The 26,724-nt window shown below is 45.2% G+C and overlaps 1 protein-coding gene across 2 annotated transcripts in view; it reads left to right on the forward strand.

The window, feature by feature from the left end:
• The window catches only part of LOC105888976 (polyamine-modulated factor 1-binding protein 1), a 141,953-nt gene that overhangs the window by 34,688 nt on the left and 80,541 nt on the right, over window positions 1–26,724 (forward strand). For both annotated transcript variants that reach the window (XM_031569522.1, XM_031569523.2), the window contains exons 2-3: window positions 3,842–3,940; window positions 15,606–15,752. In XM_031569522.1, the coding sequence (XP_031425382.1) occupies window positions 3,866–3,940; window positions 15,606–15,752 (222 nt within the window). In that variant the 5' untranslated portion in view covers window positions 3,842–3,865. The remainder of the gene's footprint in view (window positions 1–3,841; window positions 3,941–15,605; window positions 15,753–26,724) is intronic.

A 26,724-nucleotide genomic window follows, 5' to 3' on the forward strand; every position in this document is an offset into this window, starting at 1 on the left:
GACTTAACTATATTTATTTGTTATTTGTGATCCATACCAATATATTCGTTTTTGACATTTGTCTTGTCTTTAACTCTTCAGTGGTGGACATAGTGCTTATTGTAACTAATGAGTAGACACTAATGAAAATGCATGCACAGCCTCACGTAAGATGAGAAGAGCCTCTGAGTACTTTACTTCTCCTTAGTGGTGTTATGTGGGGGGGTTCATTTGTTAAGTTAATTAGATCACACTTCGGTATAGATTCTGTGCAATTTGGTCATCTTAGTCAATGGCAGTTTGAGTTTAAAGCTCGCTCTCCCTCAAACCAGAAATGGGCTTGAATAACAATAGGATGTGAAATTACAATTAGGCCTAGTGAGTGTAATGAGTGGGAGTTTGTAAGTATTGAGTGGGAGAGAAATGCTGTTTATTTTGCAGTGAACCTCAACCTGTATGTGTTGCATACAAACAATGTACCTTGTGCTTCCTTACACAGTGCTTATTGTGTAGTTCTACACCCTGTGAAGAGCATGTGAATATTTTGTTCGCTCTCCTCACTCTTTCATAAAGGCATAGCCTTGCCCTCCTCTGCCTACCTCATCACCACAAAACCAAGTTTAAGTGCTTCTTGTTCAAGTGACCCTTAAGAAAAACCTTTGGGATTTTATAACTTACTCCTACTATTGAGAATGACTCACTGTGCTCTCTGGATTTGTATTCAATGCCAAATTTTGAATCCCATTTAAAAAAAATATTATTCATAATTTTAATCTCAAAGAAGCAACCTATGATCCAGGTAGGTTTGGTATAATTTCGTGAAGTTTGGCTTGAAAGAGACCTCCACTCACAGCCATGTTGGGTCTCGGCCTATTTTATCTTGCGCACCTCCCTTTATGTTCCTGTGCTCCCCATTGACCTCCAAATGGGTGTAGTATAGTAAGTATTTCTGTCAGTGTTGGGGCATTTCCACAACTATGGTTTATTTGCTCTGGTCGTTTAGTGCAGAGTTCACCTGGTAGTTGGGTCAGATCAGGGTCGGATCACGTTCCCACCACAAACAAACCACTCTAGAGTTAGTTTAGGACCATGACCACCTCCTCTCAAGGGTCTTGTGCGGCTGTTTTGTTCTGCACCCGAGTGCTATTACTGTGTTCACACCTGCCCAATAGAATCGCACCGAGGGGGAAAATTTTTATTTGACTAAAAAACGCAGATGTGAAGACATAAAATGGCAGTCATTTTCTGTCAGCATTGATGTTTTTGTTTTGGCATGCTGAATAGGAGCTCCTAAAAATCACATATTTACAAATAGCCATGAATAATGTGATGGCCTTGAATAATGCTAACCTATAAATGCCAGACTGGCCATCATACAGAACCATTGCTCAACCAGTATTCTGATTTGCTGGTAGTTCTTGTATTTCTATGTATGATTGTAAGTGAGCTGCTGCTAGTGTATTTGTTGACAAGCTGAAGGATATGGAACAGGCAAAACAACGGTAGAAGCTGAAGAAACATTTTGACTGACAAGGTAGAGAAATATTACAGGATTTTACACAAATATGACTGCATAGTTTTATTTATTGTGACATCAGAGTAAAATGTTTACATAGCCAAAAGAATAAAAAAAAAAAAGTAATTTTAGATTTGCTGAAATACTGCTCACGTTTTCAGCCTTATATACATTGTTTTCTAAGTGTTTGAATGTCGAATATATAATCTAATATAATGCTGTTGGCATGCAGATATGTGCTTAACATACATTGGACAGTGTAATTTATTACAAGCTAGCTGAGCTAGGTTTTCAAGGTTGCAAACTTCCAAGGCTTATTTGGCGTGAGATTGACGAAGACTGATCAAACTTTTTGGCGTGAGGTGAATTTATTTGGATGCTAGCCTGAGACAGGCCTGAGGTCTATGACTTTGGACATCTGGAAAAACTACATATCTCCGTTGATGGAGATAATTTCCAAACACTGTTAATGACTTAAGAATATAATAACCAAGTGCCTTGTATTATTAATTACCTTATATGAATCATGTACCTATGTAAGCAGGAACATGGCTTTTCTGTGTTTCTGCATGTGTGTAACTTAGAATATTAGGTGCCACTTAGTCTGCATATGTACAAGAGCATGTTTAGACCAGTCGAACTGTGCTTCTTCCGACCTTGCAAAACTTCCATCCTTGCGTCGGACGTCAGAAATCCACCACGTGGTTTTCTCTGCTGAACGCTAAACTTCTGTCTATATAAACCTTGTGCGATGTGTTTAATATTGCTTCACTTTCAGTCTTGTGCTGGGAGTGAGCCTGATTGCAATTGTTGTTTGTCTAATAAATATACTTATATGCAGCTCCGGAGTCCTGAGGTAACTAGGGTGAATTTTCCCCTAACATCCGTGAGACAGGGATGACACTGAAAAGGTTACAGCCCATGTCGTATTCTTTCATAAATAACATTGGCAGGGATGTTTATGATGAAAAACGAGCGAGTTGACAACTATCCTAACACAGCCAAACATCAAGTAAGCGCAGCACAAGACATACCAAGACAGCCAATAAGTTATTACTGACTACTTCAACAGAAAGATGGCCAGCTCGGCATCTGACTTCTTTTTTAGCTCTCACCAAAGAGTAAAAGCCAGTCCGAGAGTGAGTCTTGTTTTCGGTCTCTTGCTCGGTTACTCTCTCTCTTTCTCTTTCTCTTCCTCTGACAATTGTCTTTTTCGTTTCTTCGTTGCTTCTGCCATGATGTCCATACAGAGAATGCTGCACTAGCTTCTTATAGCTAGTAGATGGGTCTAGTTGTTGCATGAGATGGTGCCATAATGCATTACGTAGTTCTCGTGAGAGGCCTCGCGCCCCGTCCACCAAAGTTACTTAGTATAATACCAGGCGTACCTGGCACGCTGTGGCAGTGGCACAGATGCCATTCTCCGTATTATAAGTTGATGTACTGCCAAAATAATTTTTAAGCTGTTATTTTAAGGTAAAATTGTTACATAAAGTTGCTTTAAAGCCTCCATTTTGTCTTGTATAAAATCCTTCTCATTCTGTCTTGAATAATTCTCCAATAATCTTCGGCTTCTTTTCTGACTTTGGTGAACCACAGTGGAGGGTTGCCGCAGTATTCATGCTAGGCCTGGAGGACTTGTGATTCTGGCCTTGCCTTAGCCTGATAAAGCCCAAACACTTATCACACATGATTGATTTGTTTATTCCTCGTGAACTGGCCCACTCATCATGTGTCTTATCCCTGACTGCAAGCACTGATGTGTTTTTTTCTCTTCCTCTCTCTCCCTGTTTCTCTTTCTCTGTCTCCCTCTTTCTCCTTCCCTCTCCCTTCAATCTCCCTGTCTTTCTATCTCTGTAGGCCTACCAAACTTTTTTGAAATTTATTCTGTGACTATAGATATATTCAGTCACTGTAAAAATGACAATAAACAGTCATCACTCTTCTAGCCACCTTGATGCTTGATATGCTGATAAGGCCATGGTCCTTGGGAGCTCAATTTCTCACGGTGAAGAGTGGAGCTCTGCTAGTCATTGCTCTTGATAAGGGCAGCTTTGGCATTGCACAGCCCCGGCGACCCCTAAGGTTTACTGTCTCTGGCAAGAACAAACACACACATGAATACAAAGTCTGAGTAAACTAGTCTAACTAAAAGGACATTATGGTTAAATATGGTTGTTAAATCTGTTAGAAGTGATAATGTGTGAGGGTGTCGACTTCAGTCAAAGATTATGAAATCACCATCAAGAAAAACATATTTAACATGCTGTGTACATACTCAAACTGGTAGATGATGAATCTGAGTGCTTGGTTTAACCTAATTCTCCTTTGTGCTTCAATTCCTAGTGTGTAGATAATCAAGAGAAGAACATGGAGGCGTCTCCGCTGCCTTTGCTTCAGCAGCTTCGAGACATGGCTCTGTCTCATCAGGAGATCCAAACTAAAGTGAGTAGCACAAAACACTTAACCGTGCATAAACACATTATGTGTTTGATGCATTCTCATGTGTTTGATGCATTCATGACATTGATAAGATGTGGCAAAGTCTACCTCTGGTATAGAATGCTGCAATAGGGTATCGGAGTCGACCGGATGTTTATAGTTTTTAGTGTTAGCATTTTAACACTTCCGGGTTCCAAAGAAAAAATACCTATGGAAAAATGAATGGGTTTTTGCAAAATCGGCAAAAATAAGGTGTGAGCGAAACAACGCCAGTAGAAAACCTAGGCAAATGGTTTGGTGAGTTAAAATGTGGTTATCAGTTGGTCTTTTGCATCAAACTGTTGTTTTGTCTCGTAAATGTAAAGACGTTGCTATGAAGATGCTAAAGCAGAAGAAGAATGGACTACAATGTGTCACTTGTCTCAGGCAACACGAAGGACTCTAGAGTGGTATCCATGGTAACAGACAACTCTTAACTCACACCCTGCGGTTTCTTATGAAACTTAATGTTACAGCTCTTAAAGCACCTAAAACATCTTCTTTGTATTTGTTCAAATCCTTAGGTAATCGATGTGTTTACTTAAGATGACTTAAAGAGTGTTGTGAGAACACTTGCAATCCCTGCTCACCTTGTGAAATTGGTGACGCAATAAGTGACTTTATCTCTTATTTTTTGCTGGTAGCAGAGGGATAGCAATAGACATATTTTTACACGGGACGTGCACAAATGCTAATCTGTCGCATACAAAATGATGAAAGTCACTCCCAAACTCTATTGACAATACATTTCCTCCCATAGAAAAATGGTATACTACATAAATAGCCCTTCATAGGTCACTGCATTCATAATTTCACGAAGTAGCCTAGAATCAGTGGCACACCCATCTGGATGTGTGTGCCCTCATTCTCACCACCACTTGTATTTAGCATGTTCACCATGTGGATGACACACACACATACACACACACATATGCGACACTCAGTTTCCTGCATGTGTGGTGAATCCAGAGATGCACGGTTGCCCTGAGGGAGCCCAACGCTTGGTTAGGCAGTTATGTTAAGTACACGCATGCCATAAACACCAGCATAAACGGGCCAGCTGAATAATTCACATGGGGTGGGGGTAATTAACAGCAGCTTGTATGCCTTTCCATAATTCATCTGAGTGAAATTGCTAAGCATCTCTGCCTAGTAAACAGCGCCGTTGCATGATGGGACAAGGGGCGAGACGACATGATGGTTGCACCCAGGCTGTCCGTATTGTTTCATTTAGCCTGGAGGCAGCTGAATGGGTGAGAAAAGGGTAGTGGAGCACATGTCTGTTGGAATGCACCCACGTATTCACAGACCACCAGCATGTGTGGTCAGTGCTTTCAGTGAATTGCTGTTCCCAGTTCCAAAGCCAATTGGCCTGACATAGCTTTGACAAGAGTGTATCGAGACGATATTGTGCTGTAGTTCTAAAAGCCGTTGCTAAAGTTAAATACAAACTTTTAAGAGTGGTGAGTCCTGAGAAGGTCATGCATTTGAACATGGTATGGTTGGGCACAGCATGACTTAATACCAATTGATTTTTGCATTAAGATATAAGGACCATAATTTATGATTATCTGATGATGTTTAATTTTTAAAAAGTGCTAAAGCTGATGGTAATTTGGCTAAGAGTCTCAATTAGTGCATGATAGATGCGCTGAGCCATGGGTTCAGACTTGTAGGCAGCAGAAGATGATGGGGCATTAGAGTGGCCATCGATTGGGCATATTTAAAATGGGGCCCAAACTAAGGAAAAGGCTTAAAATTGCACAGCTAATTAGTCAGTTGTCAATAATTTATGCGAAGATTTATGCCACAAGACCGAAACCTCAGGCTGCCCCGCTTGATTGAAAAGACCGGTTATCTTGAACCCAAATCTGTGCAAACTCTCCCTATATTTTTTCCCCCTCTTTTAGAACGGAGGTGAGTGAATTAAAGTGGCTGAGCTCTTTAAGATGAGGGAGAATCATTAGTCTAAGCAGTCAGTCTGTGTCATCAGTCACAGACTGCTATAATAGACTGTCAAAGTAGCTCGGTTGTGTTGTGCTGTGATAACTGGAATGGACACACATACTCCCACACGAGGACAGATGAACACAAATACTTCATGGGCACACACACACACACACACACACACACACACACACACACACTACATGGAAACACAATCAACACACACCAATGCCCTCCCACGCTCTCATATAACATAAAAAGTATACAGAGACCTCTCTCTTCCTCTGCTGCTGTGACAGTAGTGCTGTGCGTGCATGCATGTGTGTGTGTATGCGTGTGCATATGCGTGCGCGTGTGTGTGAGATGCAAGCTGTCTGGTTGCTCTATGGTCGGAGCGAGCCTCTGAGCTGAACTTCGGTTCCTCCCCCGCAGGCCTGAGACACAGGAAGTGCTTCCCAGCGCTGTTTTAAAGGTCGCAGGGGCTGCACCTCCCCCCTCCCGCCATGACATGTGATTGGCAAAGGTGGGAGCTCCTTTCTTTGTGTGTGCTAGCAGGGCAAATCGTCTGGCGCCGCTTCAAAGGCCTGTCTCAACACCAGGCACTCTGCTGGGGTGAGGGTCCTCCCAAGGTTCCCCTCCAACATGGCACCACTCCAGCCTTCTCCATGCAGACCGCTCCTCTTAGACCTCTCTCTCTCTCTCTCTCTCTCTCTCTCTTTCTCTTTCTCTCTCTCTCTCTCTCTCTCTCTCTCTCTCTTCTGCTCATCACAAGCCTTTTCTATTCACTCTGTCTGATAGCAGATCTCTTTAATATTCATGCATGTCTCTATGATCAGAGTTGCATGATGCATCAGGATGCATGGTCAGGTGTAGCAATGTCCCCCCCCCCCCCCCCTCTGTACTTTACTTTACCTTATGTTTGTTTATTGAGTGGTGACTCACTGCTCTGGTTCTTGTCTGTGTTATCATGCCTGTGCTCAGGGGTCCGGGGTGCCCCGTGGCCATCATCCCAGCCGGCCCCCTCCTCTCACCCCATCCTGCCGCATTGTGTGCGGTGTGCTCCGGCGGCTAAAGGCGCTCGTTAAACGCCATAACTTACATCACGTTTGAAGCTAATGGGAGGAATACTGGCTGCAGTGAAAAATGAATTACATTTTTTTTTCCTGCCTCCCTCTCCCCAGCTGCCCTTCTAACCCGCAGCGTAATATAGCAGCGGGGAGAGTATGCATTACAGATCCGAGACATTAGAATTTATCTGTGCTGCGGTGACGCTGACTGATGCATTTGAAAATAATGTACTAGAGCCGAGCATTACAGAGACCCCGTAACTAATGGACAGCTCTCGCCCGTGGCCGCTACTGTATATCATTCAGCTAGCCCTACCTCGTCAAACCCCACAGTCCTCTGCAGGGCTCCCGCCCACACCTCCAGCTCACAGGCCAGGCAGCCATGCCACTCTCTCTTTCTGACTACTTTGTTCTCTCTTTCCTTCACACAATCTCCATCACTCTTTCCTTTTTTCTCTCCTTCACACACGCTCTCTCATTTCACTCGTCTCACAAAATGTAATCCTCTCTCTCTCTCACACTCTCTCTCCAGTCATCTCTCCGTCTACCACCACACCCCCCTCCCGCAATCGTATTCTCTCTCTTGTCCTTTCCTCCACTTTCTCTCTTTCCACTCAGTCTTCCCAGGGTAATTGGTGATTGCGGTCTTGCTTTCCGCAGTACAGTAAGGAATTTGACAGCTAGAAACATACCCTTGAACTATAATGCATGGTCCGTGCAATGCATACATCTTAGGATGCACTTGGGTCCTTGGCATCACCTTGAGACGAGCTCAGCAGATATATTCCGATTGCTCGGCGTGGAAATGTTTCAACCCTACTGAATATGTGCATTTACTATGTCCAGTCACTGCTGATATCGGTCTGAGATAGACACTGTTTTAGTAAAACTAAAACAGAACCATATTATTCAACACAAGTGACCCTGCGCACGCACGAACACACACACAAACACATACAAACACATACATACACATACAAACACATACAAACACATACAAACACATACAAACACATACAAACACATACACACACATACACACACATACATACACACACACATACACACACACACACACACACACACACACACACACACACACATGCTCTAAGGATGGTATGGGAGCATAAAACATAGTCCACCAAATTTGTGATTACCACCAAGGTTATTGCTTTGTCCTGCTATATAAAACTAAAATAGAATTGCAAATATACATAGCCATCAATAACATACAAGTATTCGGGCATAGTAAGACAAAAAAAACCTTATAATTCTTGGCTCAAAAAACTCCTTTTACATCCTCTAGTTTTCCTCAGTCCCTCAGCCTATTTTTCTTTATTGCTGTTTATCTCTAATAACTGTGGCTAGACAGTAGCCACGGCCGGCTCTTTAAGCCAAATCAGGCCAAAGAAAGGAGGCGGCTGGAAAAAGCGCAGCGAAAGGCCAAATGAATTCCATCCGCAGAAGGGTCCGAGAGACAGAAAGTGCATAGCAATGCTCTTTCCCCCAGCAGGCAGTGGGAGATAGGATGCTAATGAGATCATAAGAGAGGAGGAGAGGCCAGACCACCGGGAGCAGCAGAGAGGTTTTCCTGTACATTGCAACAAAAGGGGCAAGAGAGTGAAGGGGAAAGAACGAAAGGAAAGAAGGAAGAAAAGTGTCTGAAAAAATAATGACGTCTGCTTAGAAATGCATCAGTGATCACAGACGGATGGTCAGCTTTTTTTCTTGGATATGATATTCTGTGGTACTGCTTTAGCTGGCCAGGGAAGACCAGAGAGAGAAAGAACATGAATGAGAAATGATTGAGAAATTGTGCGAATAGGAAGGGCCTCGCAGCCTCCCATTCCCTCTGTCAAGGTGAATGTGAGCGAGAGAGAGGAAATGGAGGCTCCTGCCACCTTTGCTTTCCGTTTGCGCTTAGTCTTTGCGTGCGGCTGCAGTAATATGAGCCCTTCCTGTTACTAGTAGTTCTCTTTGCATGCCCTTGCCCTCAACAAAGAGGCCCAGGTACAGCCCAGCATAACAGCATAGCACCACATTCCTTCTCCCACTCATCACTGAATATGATGAAAAGAGCCATAATATATGCTCTGCTCTCTCTCTCTCTCTCTCTCTCTCTCTCTCTTGTTCTTTCTCTTTTCCACCCTGTCTCTCTCGCTCTCTCAACTCTCATCCTAATCGGAAATTCATTGAATAACTAATGAAATAAAAGTTGGATGAAGAATGCTGTTTTTTGTATAACAAATCAAGGAAGTGCATTGCTGGTTTCATAAAGCTCCAGTGAAACCCTGAGTGAATCACATCTCTATTATTAAAATATAATTTAAGTATAATGCGGTGGGTAATTGGAAAATGAATGTAGGGACAGGAGTTATAGCCACATCTTTCATGGTCAGGTTTTATACTGAATTTAGCAGTCAGTCCACCAGCCTTGCCTGCATATGAGAAATGGTTGACAGGGACATTGTATCAGTCTGCTCTCCATGTAGTGGAGTACTGATCCAGATCATTGGTTTTATTACTTTACAGGTGGGCATTCAGCCGATACATGTAGCTTTGAAACTGTTGTGCGTGCAGTTTTTTATATATATGGTCCCATGATTCAGTTTTCTTAAATGTCAATCTATTGACCATCACTTTTCCAGTATCAATAATGCATGGGGAATCTGTTGATAAGGTTTTAATTTTTAGATCTTAATTTCATTTGATTGGATTGCTAATCCCTCATAAATAAACATGCTCGTAGAGTAGAGTGCTGTTCATTTGTGGTTATTGCTTTATTGATTGCCATTAATAGTTGAAAAGGGCATGGCTTTGAGCAAAAATCCAGATTGAATGAAGGGGGCACCTCTCTCTCTTTCTTTCTCTCTCTCTCGTTCTGTCTACCCTATTTTCAGATTTGTTTCTTCTTCCACAATTAATTGGAATTCAAGAAGCTTAGTCTTGTGTATCTATATCTTTTCTTCTTTACCTCATTCTCCATTGAGCAGCAACACAAAGACTACCAGTTAGACCTGTGGTCGTGGTAATGTGGTTCCAGACAGTGTAAATGTAGCCCTGAACCCCAGAGCAGATAGTGTCAGTTACCTTCCTAAATAAGCTCCCCCTAGATTAATGCAGGTGTGAATCAATGTGAAGAGGCCTGGTAATGGGCCTGTGTGAAAGGGTTTACTGGGAATGGTTTTAAACGGGGAAAGCGGTGAAGTGGCTGCAGGACGGCGATCGGATAACAACGCCATGTTAAAAGGTTGACTGCACTGGCTTTTTGCGTTGGGGCCCGTGAGCGGACATCCCAATTTTTGGTAATCCCCCACCGCCCCATTGTCTGGTGAAGTGTGCGTGCGTGTTCAGCACATATTCATTAAGGGTCCACTAGAGGACTTTTTTTTTTTTGTATTATTATTATTATTTCCTTTTTATTTATTTTTTTCCCCCGTGTTTTTTTTTTCAGTTGGGCTATCATTCCTAATTCACCCAAACTACTGCCGTTGCATCGGCTTGATTCAGGCTGTTCACAGTGTGTCGGAGTGGCTTTTTTTGCAGTAAATAACCCACGTCTCAATGTCAATGCATTATCGAAATTGTACTGGATATATTTCCCCCCCCCCCCCCCCCGAAAACAGCCTCAGCACACAGACTGCGTGTGCCCCCCCTCCAGCCACCCCCCCCTCCCCTCCCCAGCACTGTGGCTTTGATGTGGGTTATCAGTGAGCCCCATCACTAGCCCCCACTCTGCCCCCCCGCTCCCGAGTGTCAGCACCTTTTGATGTAGCCTGTGTGCTCTTCCAAATAGAATTTTTAATAAGGCATCATTATCATTTTGATTTCTCACTGAATAAAAGGAGTGACCTCTGGCATTTATGGTGTGTATGTGTGTCTGTGTTTGTGTATGTGTGGGGGGTTCTTTTTTGGGGGGGGTGGTAAAGAAGTTGACGGGTGTGTGAGGGTGTTCAAGCAGATATGGCTCATTGACATTAAGCCGAACACTTTCCCTTGTGTGTTGAAAAGACTGGGCAGATCACTGCAGTGCAGGAGAACAGTGAAAAGAGATGACAGCCATTCTGATAACCCTCCTGTCATTTGGTGCTGAGCTCTCCTCTCACTATTGGCTCCAGGCTCCAGCATCGCCAAAGCCTCGCGGCTAAGGGTTCACACGATTAGATACTGAACATGCCCAAAGGCCAGAAGACTTCTCCACTGAGCTGCGGCTTTACACACAAATAAATAAAAACATGCTTTCCAGTCGAGCAAGGAGCACATCAGCTCAAGACCAACACTGTATTTGCAAATCCTTGCATTCTCTTTAGGATAATACCAAGTGGACGGCAACAATCCAGTGTGCTTTAGTTCCCTCCACTATTCCCCAAAGGAAGGGGGCATTGTCTGTCTGGCTTTGGAAGAGCAGATATGGAACTCATTTATGTGGGAGGTTGCCTGAGTGAATGTGTGTGTGTGTGCAATCAGGCTGTTATGAGGCTCACCTGTGATGAATAATACCATTATGAGGCAGGTTGCAGCCCTAACCTTGAGTTTGCTTTGCAGCTGCTGCAGTCTGGGGCAGAAAGTTGCCTCAATTCAGGGGGATACACTGAGGACTCTGCATCGTCGTCGGAGGCGAAATTGCACAGATATAATATCATTCTGCACAAAAAAGGCCTATTTTTATCTCACAGAAAAATCCCTCCTCTCCACCAGAACAAAGCCCTCCTCACCACATGCCATTTCCCCTCCTCTTTTCTTTCAGTCCATTTCCACTTTTTTTTTATTCTTTTCTACCTCCTTTTCATTTGGTAGGTGAGGTCGCAATTAGCATGCTAATGACGCAATCCAAGCCTCCTGAAGATCAAGTCTTTAGGAGTCCTCTTTTGGGGAGCCAGCAGATAACAAAGAACCTTTAACAGAAATTGCTGGATGAAACCTGTGCGTCTGATCCCCCCCCCCCCCCCTTTCCACTCCCTTTATTTTGGAGAGCCCATGCCTGCCTGCCTCCAGCTTGTTTTGGTTAATTATATTGGAGAATACTTTATTATCTCCATCTCTCTTTTTTTTTCTCTCTCTCTCTCTCCTTTCATAAGTGCATCTAGGCCTTCTGCACACCTCTGCGCTACCCAGCGCTACATGAGGGTTCCGTGCCCTGATTGAGGCCAGAGTGGCTAATTTAGGCGTCCCTCCCTGCCTGTGCTGTTTTGTTGAAGGGGTGAGGGATCAAAGGTGCAGGAGGACGAGCAAACATGCTCGGTCGGGAGCGCCGAGGCACCAGCAGCGGGGTCAGGGATAATGAGTAGCGGGTAAGAACCCCTTTACAAGCCCAGCACCCAGCCGGCACGTGCTCAGGATGAGGCAGGAAGCCACGGCTGCACCCGGATGCACCAGAGCACGGCATGGCTGATGAAAGGGTGTGCATACACAGGAAAAGCACACACTGTTTTTTTCTCATCATACACACAAGCACACACACACTCTCTCTCTCTTTCCTTCTCTATCGCTTTTTCTCTCTCACACACGCGCCAGAGCGTCAGACAAAAATGACCTTCAGGTCCAGAAGGGAAAACATCAGGAGCCTTTAGCTTTTTGCAATTGCTGAATGATGTGCTAAACATTAATTGACAACGGATCCCATAAACCTGGACCTGTATAGTTGTCTTAGACACATCAATTGATTTTACTCTTTCGGTAGAGGACTACAACTTCAATACCAATATTAGATCCACTAGCTATTGTATAAGCGGAAAATATTAAATATTACTTGTACTCTTACATTACTTGCATTTCTATTGCTTTTAGCCCACTATACACACGCACACACACACACACTCACTGCCATTGTCTCTCTCTCTCTCTCCCTCTCTCACTCACTCACTCACACTCACACACACACACATCCAACAAGAGCCAGAAAGGTCTTGCTCGTGTGGTCAAGAGTAAGCAAATAAACAGGTTCAAAGCTGACCCTTGCCAGTGGGTGGGAGGGAGGTAGAGAAGTGGGGCATCAGGGGTCCCAGCAGCACCGTCTGTGTTCAAAGCACCTGTGTGATGACACTGTGAGGCCTGGCCTTTTACCCAGGCCAGCTCAACCTCTGCTCAGTCAACAGGGTAAAGGAGAGGGTGGGAGACATCCTGGACCCAACACACACACACACACACACACACACATCCGCACTTCTCCACTTTCTCTCACAAACTCCTGGTATTGCACCAAGCACACTGACAGTGCCACTGTTATCAAATGCCCTGCAGCTTGTGCAGTGCTTGTACTCAAGATATGAATGCAGGAAGATACGACACACAATATGCTACCTTTATTTGAATGTTACAATTTCTACATTACATTAAAAAAATTAAATGGGAACCACATTTTACCAAAGCACATACTCAGCACATTTATCCAAGGAACATTTTTTAAATTTGTATCAGTTTAAATATCATGCAGTGTATTTTAAATGCAGTTCACTAACATACTCTACCGCACTGTCAATTATAAAACTTAAATGTAAAGTTGTCTATAAACCGAGAGCTCTGCAGTTGAATAAAGAATGTTCATATAAACCTCGAACATTTAATCCCTCGAAGTTCAAAGGCTTCAGTGGACGGTATTAGCACGTAGCAAGGATTGGGCATCACCCACAGCAGTATAACGGGTCGACATGATGTCAATGAAAATCCGCGGAAGGCTTGACATGTTTCAGGCAAACGTGGAGCTATCATAAAGACATGTTGGTTGAGACAAGGCTTAGGCAGATGATCGAACAAAGAGCAGTGGTGCGAGAGCGCCCTCATCGTTGCTGCCAAGATCCCGCAATGTCTGCTGTTCAGTCTGTGCTTTGCCTTTAACCGGACTTCTGTTGTTACATGCTCGCACGGAAGGTTCTTTTTTTTAACGTTTCAGCGATTAGGATTGTGTACGTTGGTGTGTTGTTTCGGGGCAGCTTTTGTACTGTTGGTGTGTGGAGCCTACACCACACTGCAGTCTTGAAATATACCTTACATCCATAACGATGTGTTCTAATTAGCACGAAATAACTCAATTTCCTATAAACGACTATGAAAAGCCAACGGCTTAGCAGGTACAGCGGATTGTGTAGCAAAGTGATCCACAAACAATTACATTTTGATTAAAATGGTTGACTTTGAATTGTAGAGTCAATATGGCAAGAAATATGCTCTCCTATCAGCGTAACATTGTAATTAAAGTCGAGGCTCAATCCAGGTGTTAAAGAAATTGATTTAGTAAGCTTTCTGTATTTCAAGTGGGTTTATCAGGGTACGATTTTTTTTTTGCATTAATTAACGCCTGCATTCAGTTTTCATCCTGAAGTAATCATATTAAGAGGCTGTCTCCATGCTTCTCATGTACAATATAATAGCTCAGATTATTGTGCACTTGACAGATTGTATGGTTTAATGCATTGCCAGAGTCTGTGCTGTGCTAATAGGCTGCATCTGCCCTTTTGTGTACCTCTGGGTATTGTGTTGTTAACAGAGTGGTTCAAGTAGCTTGATGTGTGTTTCGCTGAAATCCAAAGCCTAGCACCATTGTTTTGTGACACAGCTGCTTCTCAGTGATTGACCTCTCTCTCCCTCTCTCTTACACCGTGACCCACAATTGCAGAGGCCAATTTAGCTATAGAAAATGCATTCAGACAATCCCTGCGGTTCACTTACAAGCACCACTGGAACACTCGCCCTCAGCCAAGCATTTCCCTGACAATTGATATGTAACTTCTGTCAGAAGTGTGTGCCCTGGTACAACATGCGATATTGCTCCTCTACCTCTACCACTCTCGACGATCTTTGTGTGATGGGGGTGCTGAAGAACATCCTTGAACCATTTCAATTTCTGACATATATGCACCATTACTTTGTACTAAAATTATGACCAAATTGCACTGTCAACTTCATATAGTAAACCCTGGATGGAGAAATACCCACAGTTTAATCTCTGTCTGGAGGAAGGGTAGAGAAGGTTGGAATACAATTTGAATAGATTATTTATCATGCAGAGTTACTCCATAGCTATTGTGGGTTTTGCCCCAACTTATGAGAAGTATTCCAAGCACCATATTATTTAGTTTCATACTTGAATGTTCAGTGAGGAGTGTTTTCTTTCACAAAAGGCTTGCATTTGTTTTTCCTCACTAATTTGTTGGCAGTTCTTTTGATCATCTTCCTTGAGTGTCTCCTGAACTCGTGCTTGTTGTGCTAAGCACTTTTCTGCTCAAGTTGAGTGATTTGTATAATAGGTACAGATATTCAGAGGTCGTCTGGATGATCTTACCAGTTGATTTGTCATCCATCCACCTTTCCTACTCTGTAAATCATTATTTTTATGGATAAAGACATGCATATGCTATGATAATGATTCCCTTTGTGAATTAACTAGTTTAATAATTAAAGTGTTATTCTCAGTACTGAGATGTGTTTTAATATGGTAGTATGCTAATACAGTGTTAGAGGGCATTAGTTATTATCAACTCAAATGGAGCACCAAGCTTCCAGCACTAAGTCCATTAATGAATGAGTAGGTTTCCATTCACCTTTAGCCTCTACTGTTAAACCATCGCTGGAGTTGTCGGGTGGCCCTCTGATCTGCATGTGTGCTTGTGCTGTGTAAGGTGGAGGAGCGAGAAGCTCAGATCCAGGAGCTGCAGGACACCATCACTGAGCTGCACCAGGACATCTCGCAGAAGGACCAGGACAAGCTGAGGCAGTTGCAGCAGCTCCACCACCTCGAGAGCCGAGTGAAGGAACTCACTGAGGAGGTATCACACACAACCACCCGTACAGAAAAGCTGGTTTATATGAGACCTATGAAACGCATAAGTAACGCTGCATGTTTAATTAGGTATACTTTTTCTGACCAAATAAGAATGATACATTGCAAGCATGCATTAGACATCACTTTTCCCAACATAGTCTGTTACCTTTGATGTGAATGAATGCTTAATGCAGAGACCATGGAGTTCTGTGCAGTACATTATTTGGCCATGTGAAATCCAATCAGCTATTTGAGTTCAGCCAGACCATATCTCTGAGTGCACAGGTCATTTTGCAATTTCCTGTCATTTCTTATTCTCATCTCTCAGCCAGGACTGGCCTTCCAGGCTTCATTCTAAAATCATTACTTCACTGTATTTGATCATGTATACCTCCATGCATATCTTCTTTAAAATCAACCAGATAAGCTCTTGGGCACACCGTAATATACAGCGGCTCCCCTCTTTAGGCAGTTCACTCTCTTCACAGCCACGGTCACTCTCACAGCCTTATCCAAGGCACCAGCACCACACTTAATTAATGTTCCTGCACCTGTCGCCCCCCTTTTTCATATCACAGTTCCCTTAAAAAAAAAAAAGAAACACAAAGAACTTGTGGCTCAAAGCTCTTAGTCTTCCCTGGCCATCCAATCAGCCTACTGTTTTTATATTATGCTCGCTCACACTGAGCTGAAGGATTGGTGTGTCAGGGCTTGATTGAAGAGGTCACTCCTCACAATCAATGTTGTTGAAACTCCAGCAGAACTTCACCCCTGTCCTGTGACATTGGTCTGGGCGCTCCACAGAAGTGGACCAAAAGAGGAGTAAATATTGGAAGGCATCAAAGTGTGCTGAATGTCCCCCGAATGTTCTAACCTTGAGAGCTCTCGTTCTGTTAAAAAAAACGGTGCAATATTATTTATAAAGCAGAAAAAATCTTGTAGTCCATCTCTATCCATAATGGGGTGAAGGTATTCCCTATGCTCTTGACAGACATAGTGGAGATGAATGATTTGTTTATTTACCTCTTACAGGTACAAAATTCAGAGGAGACAGTAGCCAAGCTCAAGTGGGAGATGTCTGATAGGCCAACAAGCAGTCTTACCCACGAGGTGCGTTTTGGGATTTGCATTTATATTTATAACGTATGTGTTTTTTCCCACTTGCATTCCAGAAAACAAGCATGTTTTCAAACACATCCTCTGGCAATTTGACAGACGTGTTCTCACTCTTTCGCGCGTGTTCTCACGCAGTCGGTCGGTGTTGTCAGCCCGGGCTCCCCCGCTCAGAGAGCAGAGCATGGAGCTGCGGTGGCCTCGTCTGGCCCCTGATTGCTCATGGATGTGGAGGAGCTCACTAATGAGCTCTGATGCTCCAGGTCCTGATGGGACTAATGGAGGAACCTTTGAGAGCCTGAATGGGAGCCCTGTTCTTTCCCCCTATCCAACTATCTCTTGACATCTACACTGCATCTGGCATCTGGCCCAGGGACACTGGGAGTCAATTAACTCTAATGAATTGCAATATTGTGCAATTTTAATCAGACTCTAATTTTATGTAATTACCTTATAATTTCTGGATAGGATTATATTGCAATTTGCGTCTTCGGGAAGTGGGAGGCGAAGAGTTCAAGTGGGCGCCCTCGCAAGGCATGGAAGTGAGTGAGACAGTACAGCCAACAAGAGCGTTTCCAAACTTCTTTTGTTCGCGGGGAATGTAAAAACAAATTGGATGTAAGATGATGGCCCATCCGTGTTGCTTGTTGAGTTTGTAGCAGTTATGAAGTAATCGTGTGAATGTGGCTGCTGTGATGAATGGAAGATTGTGTTAGAAGGCCAGGTCCTATGATAAAAACCCTTGCTACTTTTCCCACAGCCTAGAAGCCTTCAATATCTGGCCAATTTCACAAACTTTCTGGAAGGTTCCCACCTCACTGTTCATTGGTTAGAACTGTCTGGGAGGCCTGTGCTTTTTTTTCCATTGATGGCTAAGTTCTGGTAGCAAGCAGTGGGGAAAACAGACTTCATGGAATGCACATTTATATCACCGAAATCTCCTTGTCAGGTGTTTGGGCTCTGGTTATGGTAGAAGGTTAGAGAGTTTAACAGCTTGCTTTTACTGCCCACAGTCAGGGTATTTTCATCTGCCTGTGGGGATGGAAGGACTCTTGCCCCCATCTTCTATCTCAGCGGTCCTTTTCCGTCCTCTTTCCTCTCCTTCTCTCCCTCTCTCCCTCTCCTCCTTCCCTCGCTGTTGCGGAAACGCATTGGAAAGGAGCGGCAAAGTCACACTACATTAGTTTGGTTGTGGCTGCAGCGGCAGAAGGCCATTACTCTTCCCTGACAGTATCAAAGAGAGGCAGCGGAGCTGGGGTGCGGCCAGCCCCGCCGACCCCCTCCTCCACAACACCCGCTCCGCACCTCCCTACCCCTTTCCCCCTCCCCGCCATGCACTGCTCACAGGAAATTGCCTCATACTTCAGCGAGCAGGAGGTGACACGCCAGCGACACCCACGCATGTGTCACTTTCAGGACCCAGGGCCTGGGTGGGAGCGGCCTGTTAAGTCCCAGACAAGTGCTGCCCAGGGAGCAGTGAGAGGGGGGCTGGAGGCTGCTCCGGGACGAATCCCAGGATGGGCCTTCAGTGAGAGTCGCGGAGGCTAGAGGGTCCTTGGGAGCGGTCAGCGGTTCTGTTGGACATCGTCATGTTTCGAACAGTAGCCAGAAAGCAGGCTATGTGTAGCTGAGGTAGTGGGGGGACGTGGAGCATTAGGGGGAGGTCGTGACCATGGTGAAGAGCTCCTGCTCTGTGTTGACTCTAGTGTTGGCACTCATGTCACCGCATTCTCAGCTCCGAGCTAAAAGGTTAGGGTGAAGTGGTGTGTGTGTGTGCGTGTGCGTGTGTGCGCACGTGCATTCTTACGCACTTGTCTTTGAAGAGCTGTTGTGCCTCTGACCTTGTCTTTGACAGTGAAGGGGCACATGAAATGTTGAGCGACCACAGAGATGATTAGCATTGTTCATGAAGATTTTTTTTGTGGGCAGAACAGACCATAATAACAGGAAAGAGGAAAAAAACTCATAACAAAGTTCATAACAGGGATTACAACATTTCATTCATTCATTCATTCATTCATTCATTCATTCATTCATTTATTTGTCTATGATGTTTACCGTCAAGGCACACGCAATGCATAATAATAAAAAGAATGCCAAGAACTAGAACAGCTGCCACAAAGCCCTTCATCAAAGCTTTCTGAGGAGTGGCTATTGTTTAAAGGAGAGCTGGATATATTTTGTTGTTGGGGAGCAGTCAAGCTGCAGGGCTAGTCTCATTTGGGGGTAGAAATCTGTTCGAGCCGCCTCTCTTTCTGCTTTAACATACCCCCCTCCCCAACACACTCACGCACAAGCCTAACCACCCACCCCACCCTTGAGGAGCCTGATGTTTATTGCTATTCCAAAGCAGCTTTTGTTGTGATTGTCTGTGCTCTCTGTCCCCCTTTCTCCTTGTTTCCACTCTCCTTTCATTTTGTGTGGGGCTGGGTTGAGGGAGGCGAATGCGGGGGGGGGGGAGGGGGGGGTCTGCAGTAGTCCCGTTGCTGCAGCAGCCCGTCGCCGTGGCAGCCGTTGGGTGATTAGAGGGAGAGTGCTTCTCAGCAGGGCTTTCTGTTTTATATTCATCAAAAGAGCTTGCTTTGATTTGCTCCCTCTTTGACGCGTGTGACAGCACAGGCTGCCACACCATCGCCAAGGAAATTGTGCACTTATCCCCTCCTCCTTCTCCTGACATCCCTCCAAGCTGTGCACCCCCACCCCACCTCCAACCCCAAATCTCCACTCCCCCCTTTCGCCTCAGCACAACCCCTAGGCTGCCCCGCCATCTTATTAATTTCTCTATTATTATTAATATCGCCTCTTTTCACTCAAATGGGCCGACTTTTTCCAAGGTCATTCTGTAAGATTTGCTGAGCTGAGCCTCTCTCATCGCTCCCTGTGTTATTACCGGCAGTAATACACTCACAGTAATGGGCTCGACTGAGTCTGAGTGAACGTGTTGATTTGCAAAATGCACTGTTTTTTTTTGTGACGGACAAGGTTTGCGGATGTCACTTTTGCTGCTTCAATGGAGACTGTCCAGACCTAGTTTCTTTGTGAATATCAGTGCGTGACTGCTTCAGTCTTTGCTTGTGTTTTGAATGGACACGTTTTGAACTGTGTCTGCATCAGTTTATTTCCTTTCAAATTCATTTTTCTGCACTTGTAGGTAATGTTTTGTATGAAATAGTTTTTGTACAAAAACCAAAACAGTGATAAAGGAGGGCAATTGTGTATCCTGTTGTTTATAGTGCAAGTCCTGTACTGTGGTGCTGTTAGTGGGCAGGTAGATGTGTGCACCTTTTGTATGTAAGAATAAAGTGATTAGACAGTACAAGCAGAATGCTGGAAAAAAACAGAGATATTAATTGAGATACACTTGTTGAAAATTGTGTCCATAAATTGTAGCCCCCCTGAGAAAGTGTGGAAAATGTTCTTCCCAGTTATTTTAGCACAATGGCTGCTTGGCTACTCCCTCCTTGCTGCCGCTGGACAGAGAAATGCTCCTGGCGTCTGTTTTCTATCCATTCAGCAGTCTGTCGGCCTCGACAGCTTCTTGTTCATTCACAGAAGTGGATAGTTTTCTCTTTGCTGTGCAGTCAATACTGCAGTCTGTGATGGCCCAGACTAACATCATACATACAGACATACACACTTGCTCGCTATGCAGTTTACCCACTCTGCTACACCAGAGACACAAACCACACATTTGTTCAGGTGAGTGCACACACACACACACACACACACACACACATGCATACACACATACACACATGCATGACCACACACACAATGCGTTTAAGCACTACTGCTAGCCCAGCCAGGAAATTAACAGCATAAATTATTGAAGCAATTTTCAACTGCAAACAGAACCGAGCTGAGCAGGCATATGCACACACACATATGTGTATGTCTGTGTGTGTGTGAGTATCTGTGTGTGTGTGTGTGTGTGTGTGTGTGTCTGTACACATACGTTCACATTTTTGTGCAGGAGTCAGCGAGGGCCGGACCAACATTACGTAGCCCATTTACTTGCTCCCTGTTCCCCACAGAGGCCTGGCTAACAAGGTCACACACCCCCCAAGGTTAGCTTTGTGGGAGGGGAAGATGGTTCGGTAATAATTCACACACACACACAGACACACACACACACACACACACACACACACACACACACACACACACACACCTCCAGTAACTGGAAATCATATGTGAAGTGGCCATTTGCATTTCTCAAGTGGCGGTTGCGACGGCGGCGGGGCCTTTGGAAATGAAATGCAAACAACAGGGGCGCAGCCAGCGGTCCACCTCTCTCTGCCGTTTGATTCCTGCCTCCCTGTAGCCCCCTGCCGCATCACATGCACACCGCAGCCTCGGCGGCGGGTTCGTGTAACCTGCCCCGTGCCTCAGGATGAGAAGGAGGTGCCGTGTCACATATGCATAAATTCATGCGATGCATCCCTCCGTGTCCTCCTGTCCCCAGTGTGTGAGAGTAAATGAACGCCTTGGATGTGAACTCGGTTGCAACTTCTCTTCAACCCCCCTTCTTTCATTTATTTGGGTTTGAGGAGGGGTGGAGGCTCACAGTGCTCGCCATTCATGCCGTATCCGTTCATCTTTAAACTGCGCGCCCCCCCCGTTTGGAAGTGCCAATAAAATCGGACAGGTTTGCCATGTCGTGTGATAGTGCTGCAAGTGTTTGTCAAGCTGTGAAAATGCGCCGAGATAAAAGTTACTGATGCTTGGTAAGCGCAGCCCGATGGCGCAGATCTTGGACTCTGCATTAAAATAAATGTTCTGTATATGTAGTGTAGGAGGGTGCGGACACTAACTGCAGCCATCGCTAGTTTGATGGCTGTTTGAATAGAGTTTGATTGCAGTTTTAGGACTGCGCTGATGGCTCTGTGATGATCTTCCCCAGGTGTCTGATTAAGCTCAAGGTGACTTCTCAGGCCCCGGTAGTCAGTGTCCTGCCAGCTTTTCATCTAAATGCCTGTAATGGCAGAGCCCACTCAAGAGCCAGCAGCTCCCTCTATCATTTCAGATGTGCTCTTGCTTCACTGAGCTTCTTCTTCTTCCACCCATGTTCTTCTGTTTGTGCGACAAAAAAAGTGAAGAGGAATGGATCTCAGAGTTGGATGTCAGAGATGTGATATATATATACGTATATAGGTCTAAATGTAAAAACGGATATCAACCCCTTTGTAGCTTTTTGAACTTATATATACTAATGTGTGTTATTGTGTGAAGAGATGTTCAATTTATGGTGACTGTATGTCTTAGAAATTTGAGTTGAAAATTACATGACAAGGTCATGATGTGACTCCTCATCAGAGAGCCTTGCAGCCTTAAATCCATTACTCAGGCTTTGATTTGTAACAGCCACTGTCTGTCTGATCTACCTCCGGCAGGATGTGGAAGGGATCAAACCATGTAGCGATCACATAAATGCACTGGTTTGTTGTTCTTCATTTCCTCATGGCTGTTACTTCGCGCTAGATTTTTTTTCTCTTCATTGTGTATTCGCTGGTTACCATGAGAGGCTCAGGACTGTACTGCGTTCCATGTCTTGAGTCCTCCATCAGGCATCAGCGCTCCATGTCTTGAGTTCTCCATCAGGCATCAGCGCTCCATGTCTTGAGTCCTCCATCAGGCATCAGCGCTCCATGTCTTGAGTTCTCCATCAGGCATCAGCGCTCCATGTCTTGAGTCTTCCATCAGGCATCAGCGCTCCATGTCTTGAGTTCTCCATCAGGCATCAGCGCTCCATGTCTTGAGTCTTCCATCAGGCATCAGCGCTCCATGTCTTGAGTTCTCCATCAGGCATCAGCGCTGCACCAATGCAAGCACAGCAATGCAAATGCATCTGAGCAGTAGACACTTGGCAAGTGCTGCTTGAGTTTGCTGAGTTTGTTTTGCCTCTAAAGAGCGTCTGCTGTTTTATTTGTAGTGTTTGTGTATTATTAAGGCACGGCTTCGTGAGCGATTGAGGTGTCATTGCGTTATTTCTTTTTTTTTTTCTTTCTTATTTTTCCCGGGTGTTAGCGGCTCAGTATTGTCTGCTCTCCTCGGCCCTCTGAAGTCAGGGGTTTTGATAGCACTGTTGACACAGCCAGCTCTTGGCAGCAATGCGCCTTTGTTCTCCCAGGAAAGAATGCCAGCGGCTTTCGAAAGCAATAAACAGACGAGAGAGAGCGAGAAAGAGCGGGAGGGAGAGAGGGAGGGAAAAAGGTATGAAATTTAAACAGTTCTCGTCAGATGAAGAAATAGGAATGTTGTTGAACTTAGCATGAAGCTGCGCAACATTCTTCACCCTCCTCCAGATCGCGATAAGGAAAGTAAAGATGCAACATTAGCGTAAAAGTAGCTAACATTATCAGACAGGGGCAACCCGGCAGGGCCAATCTTATCAGTCGCACCGAGCTGATATCAGGTGAGATCTCTTAGTATTGCAGAACGGAAAGCGATCATGATAAGTCCTAGAAAAATCCCCCCTTACATGGAAACACCTGTCCCAGCCTTAAAATGGCTTTGGAGGAGAGCCGTCTGGAGCCAATTATTTTCTCGCAGTCAGCAGGGCTGATATCTGCTGGGATTAGCGGAGGAAGTGCTGACCACAGGCTCGGACCTGCCTGGTCACCCATGACTGCTTGCTGGAGCGCTGGCCGACACCTGTGTGTGCGTGGAGGCTGAGGTGGACCAGAGCCCATCTCATCAATCCCCATCACCCATGAAGCTCTGCCAGACCCGGGGGAGGAGGCCATGGAAGCAAGTTGGGCAGTGACGGACACAGAGATGGAGAGAGAAAGAGAGGACGTTTGGTGTGATTTTGGTGCATGCTAATGGGTTTGTGGTTTGTGGAGGACTTAATGTGTCTTGATGTGATTTGAAATCAATCTTTTATTGAAACTGCGTGTGTAAGTGTGTGAGTGTGTGAGTGTGTGAGTGTGTGAGTGTGTGTGTGTGTGTGTGTGTGTGATGGCGAGAGGGAGAGTGCTTGTGTGTCAGCAGTCTGGCTGTGGACGTGATTGTGTTTTGATGAGGTCTCAGTAGCGCGGCCCGCTCCTCTCTCGTTTGAGATGCGTGGCGTCACGCATCCCCATCGCTTTCCCAATTTGACAGCTGATGGGATCTTAGATGGAATGTGTAAGGCTCTGGATTGCCAGCAATATACATAATGACCTCATTTCTCTTTCCCATCCTTCTGTCCTCAGCTGTGCTTCTCCTCATGCCTGCGTCCTCCCATCCCGCTTGATTTTCTGTCTCTCTCTCTCTCTCACCCTCCAATCTGTCGCTCCATCTCTCTTTCTTTCACCCATGCTTCGATCCCACGCTGTCTCCATCTTAGACCCTCGCGATTCCGGCCAACATATCCTCATATTTCATCAGAAAATGGCTCATTGGGCTAACCCATCATCTACATCCCCTGTGTGTGTGTGTGTGTGTGTGTGTGTGTGTGTGTGTGTGTGTGTGTGTGTGTGTGTGTGTGTGTGTGTGTGTGTGTGTGTGTGTGTGTGTGTGTGTGTGTGTGTGTGTGTGTGTGTGTGTGAGTATAAGTGAGAGAAACCATATGTTCAGCCTTCTTGTCAGAAAAGATACCATCATTCTTCCTCGTATCCGTATAACCAGTAGAATCTGCAGCATTGACATCTGGCCAGTTTAACACTTTAACATGCACCACTTCTGGGTGTTTTGATCATCCATGTTTCTTAACAACAGCACCGTCAGAATCACCAAATTAGTCAGCATCCATGGGAGCATTTGCAGTGTGTTACATGAATCTGAATACGTTACGTGTCTTCTTAAAGACCACTTTTTCTCCTGTGGTCTCCTCTTGACAAGACAGATTCAGATTGATGTGAAGGGGCAAAGGTATCCCGAATCCAGATATATTGTATATTTATCTTTAATACCCGTACTGGATCCATTCATTAATGTATTTCCCTATGTATTCACATCCATCTGTATTTGTGCACTGTATATATGCATGTGGCGTGCAGCCTTTTGAAGGGAGTGCATGTACAGTATGAATTTATATGTCTGTGTGTGTGTGTGTGTGTGTGTGATGAAGAGCGTGTTTACAGCTGCTGACAGACAGGATGTGAGCCAGCATTTCCCTGTACTGTCTCCAGTTTGAGTTAATGGATATAAAGTAGAGAATACAGATAGCTCCCTAATCTGATTTCTCCTGAAACTAGGTACTTTTTCCCCCCTGTGCAGTATTGCTCAGTATGCATATAGGGTTGCATGTTTGATTTGTGGCCTCCTCTGTCTTCTCACTGCTGGAGAGAGAGAGAGAATATGAGAGAGATTTGTGTTCTGGAGGAGTAGCTATCGCGGGGGATTTTTAAAGAAGTGCCTGGGACGCAGACATTTCTCACCGTGGCGTTTCATAACGCCGAGATCACTCGTCCTTATCGCCGGTTGGCTGGAGTCTCGCCAAAACTACTACCTGACACCGCAGTCGGTGACACATGGTCCTCTATCTGGCAACGCCTCACCACCCCCCACACCCCCAAATGCATTACCCATAACCCCCTCTTCCATTTACATCCATTTGCCCACTCCTGTCATCGAGGCCCGACCACAGGAGAGACTGTATTTATTTAGATAGATTTACATCTATTCATCATATTTTACAAACTCCTCTTTCAATTTATAACTTGCTGAAGTCTATTTTTCAGAGCCATTTCAGAGACACAGGCTATTTATTGCATTTCTTTGTTGCTGCCTTACAAATGCATAGCCCAAGCACTGTGTGTGTGTGTGTGTGTGTGTGTGTGTGTGTGTGTGTGTGTGTGTGTGTGTGTGTGTGTGTTTCAGATTTGTGTATATGGATGAAGTGCCTCTCTCTCTTTTTCTCCTCCTCTGCCCAAACAAACCAGCTTTGCTGTATTATTCATCAGCCATCCGGCGCTGCACATGTTGCTGCAGCTGAGGTGCGGTGCGGCGCGGTGCGGCAGGAGACAGAGTGGCAGTGGTGGCAGCGCTCACAGGCATGAGACGGATAGTCACATGGACACAGCCGCCCCTCCAATTTTCCTGCGGGCTGACGCTGACCTGACAATGGAATTCATTTTCTGAGGAGCTTGTGTGCCTGGGTCTGTCTAGGCTGGAGTGTGTGTGTGTGTGTGTGTGTGTGTGTGTGTGTGTGTGTGTGTGCGCGCTGGTGCGTGTGCTCACTGGCTGGGGTTGTGGTAATGAGATTCGTCAGTCTCCTGCTTTAGTATTAAAGGCACATGGCTGCCAACGCCACCCCCTCCCGCCAGCTCCACAACACAACACACACATATACACACACACACACACACAACACACACACATACACACACACATACATTCACCTCCAACTTTAAAAGCAGTAAAGCACACGGGGATGCAGTGAAATGTTTACGGGGCTGCTGTGGCGTGGGAGCGGTGAGAGGAGGGATATAAACCGCAGCTCATCTCTAATCACTCATCGACGGCCATCAATCTGCCGCTTGGCCCGGGGTCCTCATGGCGCAGTGTTGTGCGGCCCGGCCTGGGCCAGCCCCAGCAGAGGACATTTTTCAATTCGCTCCCACCCACGCCAGTAATGACCACGCGGAGTTAAGCATTCCTCCATCATTCATTACCTGCGTCAGCCACCATAAACACCCCAGGACCTGGGATTCTGAGCTCCCTGCCACGGGGCCGTGACTGGAGCTGCATCGGGACGCGGGACCTGATGTGACAGTCTGAAGAGTGAGAAGAGCGGGCGAGCTAAAGAGTGACTCCTACTGGAAGGTTCCGGAGTGTTGTGGGCTCAGTCAGTGGGGTATAAGGGCAAGGAGGTCGGCTGAAGAGTACGTGATGAACCACGCCTAGCTGAGATAGCAGGACCATGGCCCTGCATAAAT

The sequence above is a fragment of the Clupea harengus genome, chromosome 6 (genome assembly GCF_900700415.2).
Source record: "Clupea harengus chromosome 6, Ch_v2.0.2, whole genome shotgun sequence".
Lineage (NCBI taxonomy): Eukaryota > Metazoa > Chordata > Actinopteri > Clupeiformes > Clupeidae > Clupea > Clupea harengus.